The 4400-nt window shown below is 55.0% G+C and overlaps 1 protein-coding gene across 1 annotated transcript; it reads left to right on the top strand.

Annotated features, from left to right (window-relative positions):
- Positions 1–1398: 1398 nt before the first annotated feature.
- Positions 1399–3300, top strand: GSC (goosecoid homeobox). Its single transcript, XM_056347039.1, has 3 exons — positions 1399–2076; positions 2268–2527; positions 2978–3300. Exons 1-3 carry the CDS (start codon positions 1746–1748, stop codon positions 3128–3130), a joined length of 744 nt encoding a protein of 247 aa, XP_056203014.1. The 5' UTR covers positions 1399–1745; the 3' UTR covers positions 3131–3300.
- Positions 3301–4400: the final 1100 nt, after the last annotated feature.

Here is a 4400-nt window from a genome sequence, read left to right as displayed (position 1 = left end):
CGATGTCAGTAATTAGTCACATCGCGACGTATCAATAAAGTGAGGATTCGGTCCTGGCATCCTTTTTCTTTAACGTTTATGCGAGTCTTTAGCTAGAAATAGGGGTTTGGTTTAGATAATTCTCAAATGCGGTTTTAAATCCTGGAATACAGAGGAAAGGAAGGATAAAGATAAAGTGCGAGTAAACGCTAACGAGGGTATTCTTTGTTGAGGAAAAATAATGTGTTCCTCGTAAACGGACCCTAATCGCTTGTTTTCATTTCATGCGTACAATTTCCTACCTTCTTTGATGGAGGGTTGATGGGGCAAATAGTCTAATCTTATTCAGTTCACCTCCTGTGGATTCCCAGTGACAGTCGTGACAGACGAAGTATTCTGCAAATCACAAAAGCCAGCTACCAAGAGAGCCCAACGTCTTAATAGGAAGAGTTTTAGGGATTTAAAACTGCTCCATTTTAAATTCACGGAACATGCAAAATGTAAAGTTGTCCGTATCACTGCAATTCTATAGGCTTTGTTTTCTAAGCTAGAAAAGGAAAGATTCTTCCTTAAAAAAGAGGAGGAAAAGGCACCAGGATGGATCGGAAGCGAATCGGAACACCCACCAGACCCGGGGATTTGAGATGGCACTGGTCTTTAAAATTTCCACCTCCTGGCTTGTTTAAAAACAAAAAGTGATACCTGTCTGGATGGGCTTCTGTTAAAAAAAAAATAAACTGTTTACCACATTCACGCGTACATTTACGTCAGGTGATGGAGCAAAAAGAGAAAAAAAAATAGTTCATTTACTCGGTGAAGACGTTGTTGCTTCACTGCCTAAAGCTTAAAGCAGAGGAACGCATACCCCTCAGTGCCCCTTCAGTTCTCCGAGCCGGGGGACGCAGGATTCAAACCCTGCTACAGAAATACTTGGAGGGGGAAGAGTTGCACGGTTGTATCGCAGTTTATTTATTTATTTATAAAAAAGTGTTTCTCGACCAATTCGAAACATAAATAATGAATCTGAGCTTCAGACAGAGGAAATCGCACCCACTAACGTGAACTAACACGAGCACAGTAGGTACATAATAGAGAGGGCTAGGAGCTGCTAACCACTTCTGCACAATGGCATTAACAAGATTAACCTGGGCAATTAGCCGGTGCAGCAGAGATCAAGCCTAAATCTGGGGCCTTTCAAAAAAGCCCACTAATGGAAAGGATTACGTTAATTTCATTAATTCTCAATACACAGACCCGGGCTCCTTTCACTCCTTTGTGTAACCCCCACCTCTTCCCCACCAAAAAAGGGGGAGAAAAAAAAAATCAAATCTGGTTTTGTTTGTCATCTGCATATTACCAGGAACTAAATCCAGGATGACGTCGCCTGGGTATAAAAAAGGGAAGAGGTTCAGATGGATTATACTCCGAGCAGCCCTCTGGGCTGAGATCAGTAAACAGGCGAGAGTTGAGGGGGGAAAGTTCCAGGGGTGGATCCTGCGCACACGCACACGCAGACACGCGCACAGGCACACACGCACACTCTGCCCGCAAGCTGCCCTCGGAAAAACCTCCGCTCTTTGCTCTCCGATCCCTTTTTAAAATTTCTCCGAAAAGTTTCGATTTCGTGTCTCTCCAGCCTTCCCCCCCCCCCCCAACCCCCCCCTCCCTCCCTTCCACCACAACCGCCGCCACCTACCCTCCCTCCCTCCCTCCCACCCCCCCCCCCCGGCCGGTCCCCGCTGCCCTGCCCCGGCACGGTTTGGGGCATGCCTGTGAGCATGTTCAGCATCGACAATATCCTGGCGGCCAGACCTCGCTGCAAGGACTCGGTGCTGCTGCCCCCGAGCGCCGCGCCCGTCGTCTTCCCCAGCCTCCACGGGGACTCGCTCTACGGCAGCGCCTCCGACTACGGCGGATTTTACTCCCGGGCGGTGGCACCCGCCTCCGCGCTGCCGCCGGCGGTCACCGGATCTCGGCTGGGCTACAACAACTACTACTACGGGCAGCTGCATGTGCCTGCGTCCCCCGTGGGCCCTTCGTGCTGCGGGGCCGTGCCGCCCCTGGGGGCCCAGCAGTGCTCCTGCGTCCCCCCCGCAGGTAAGGCGGCCCCGCGTGGGACGGGGCGGACGGGTTTTCTTTGTTCCCGCAGCCGCGGGGCAGGAGGGGGTGGCGGGGAGCTGGCGGCCGTGGGCGGCGGGAGTGGGGGCTTTTTCGGCAAAGGGTGTGTGTGTAGGGGGGAGCAGCGATCTCATGCAAAGCCTGTCGTCGTCTCATCTGTCTGTCCGTAGGTTACGAGGGCAGTGGGTCAGTCCTGATGTCCCCTGTTCCCCATCAGATGTTGCCCTACATGAACGTGGGCACTTTGTCCCGGACCGAGCTGCAGTTACTGAACCAGCTGCACTGCAGGCGGAAAAGACGGCATCGGACTATCTTCACTGACGAGCAGCTGGAAGCGCTGGAAAACCTCTTCCAGGAAACGAAATACCCAGACGTGGGCACCAGGGAACAGCTGGCCAGAAGGGTGCACTTAAGAGAGGAGAAAGTGGAGGTATTTCATTTTCTTCTCCCCCCCTTCCACTCTCTCCCTTTCGCATTTAGACGCGCTCGCGCGGGAGGTACCTCCGTGCGGCTCCAGCCCGGCTCCGCCGGCAGCGGCGGGCTGGCGGCGGGGGGAGCAACACGTTTGCGGCGGCGAGAGGGAAAGTTCTTCTTGTTTTTTTAAAATTATTATTATTATGAATTGCCAAGCGCCTTTCTGGGGGCGGCTGCCCGAGCCGATCGCACGGTTGTGAGCACATGTGGAGAGGCGGCCGTGGCTGCTGGACGCGCTCAGTCTTTCCCACCCGAGCGGCCGCTCGCCCTCCGGCCCAGCGCGGCTCCGGGCGGGGCAGGGCTCCGGCCGGCCGGGGGGGTGAGGGGGGATGTGTGGCGGGGTGTCGTTCTGCGGGTTTGCATATTTCATTTTTTCCCCTAATAATTTGATTTCTGCACGTAACAGGTTTGGTTCAAAAACCGCCGGGCAAAGTGGAGGAGGCAAAAGCGATCGTCTTCTGAAGAGTCAGAAAATGCACAAAAATGGAATAAAGCGTCCAAAACGTCCCCGGAGAAGAGGCAAGAGGACGGGAAAAGTGACTTGGACTCCGACAGCTGATATCTGGCAGGGGGGACGTTTCCCGTGGACTGTCGGATACGCTCCAGAGGATGCTCCTAATCTTGCACAAGCTCTGCCTTGTCGGAGGGGGAAAATATCTGTATATAACGTACCATGCCCCGAGTTCATTGCGTGTAAATAAAATGTGTTGCGGAGGTGTTGCACAGGTAGTCGGCGGCGCGTTCGTTCCCGCTGCGTCGCGGGGAGAGGGGACCGGAGAGGAGCGCGGCGGAGCCCCGCTCCCCGGGGCCAGGGCCGGCCGTGCCGCCGCCGTTACTTATTTAACGAGGCTTCGCTGCGCGCAAGCGGGAGGGCAGCGCTGCCCGGTGGGCACCCGCTCGCTGCCGGCCGGGAAGCGGCGGCGGATCGTTCACCCCGAAAGAGAGCACCGGTCCCCGTCCCCGTCGGCAGCGCCCGGGGCAGCCCCGCTGAGGCCGGGCCCGGCGAGGGGGCCGCGGCCGGCAGCAAAGCTCGCCCCTCCTCCCGGGGCCGCCCGGCGGGACCGACCTGCCCCGGATCGGGCCCCACGTCCACACGCGTCCCCCCGGGGGGCGCCGGCGGGCAGCCCCCGCCCCGCCGCTCCCGGCCCGCCGGCGGTAACCTTGGGCAGGGCCAGCCCGGCCCCGCTCCCGGTGCTCTGCCCCGAGCGCGGCGCTCTGCCGAGTTTCCAAAGTGCTTGCCTCTGGCCCCCGTGTAGAAAAAGCTGTCTCGCCACATCAGTGTTTAACATCGCTACGAGTAAGTGCCGGCCGTTATCAGGTGTATCAGCGTTAAAGGGAGCACGGGCTCTCGTGTGTTGCTTCTGGGGGTGTTTTGCAGGACATCGCTGGCGGGAATTTTCTCCCCTTTTGAGGCACCACCTTTGCAATTAGGAAAGCAGTGACAGCCTGATCTCATTTGGCTCGTCCCTCTGTGAAGGTCTCACAAAAAAAAAAAAAAAAGATGTCTATCCCCCCTGTAAAATTCACGTTTGTTTTCCTTAACGCTTTTTCTTTCCCCTGTGACTCCCAACTCTTAGTGCTCATTTCTTCATCACAGAGCCACCCTGGTTCTCCCACGTTGTCATGGTTAGAAAGACCTTTCTCCTTGATGACAAAGGCTGTCTATAAATTTAAAACATAACCTAAAGATATAAAGCTAATGCAAATAACATCTAGATGAAAATTTTCATGCTATGCCTTTTATTTAGAAGTTAAGTGGTAGTGAGCTGATTATCCTTAATTACGGCCAACGCCTAAACTCACCTGTATCCATTCAGCTCATCTAGCTT

Source organism: Falco biarmicus, chromosome 7 (genome assembly GCF_023638135.1).
Source record: "Falco biarmicus isolate bFalBia1 chromosome 7, bFalBia1.pri, whole genome shotgun sequence".
NCBI classification, from domain to species: domain Eukaryota; kingdom Metazoa; phylum Chordata; class Aves; order Falconiformes; family Falconidae; genus Falco; species Falco biarmicus.
This window is presented reverse-complemented; position numbering and strand designations above follow the sequence as displayed.

Bases quoted from the DNA above. Each gene is read 5' to 3' on its own strand.
- GSC (XM_056347039.1), top strand. From the start codon at position 1,746: ATGCCTGTGAGCATGTTCAGCATCGACAATATCCTGGCGGCCAGACCT. The intron at 2,077-2,267 runs GTAAGGCGGCCC...GTCTGTCCGTAG, and splicing joins CTCCTGCGTCCCCCCCGCAG to GTTACGAGGGCAGTGGGTCA. The intron at 2,528-2,977 runs GTATTTCATTTT...TGCACGTAACAG, and splicing joins TAAGAGAGGAGAAAGTGGAG to GTTTGGTTCAAAAACCGCCG.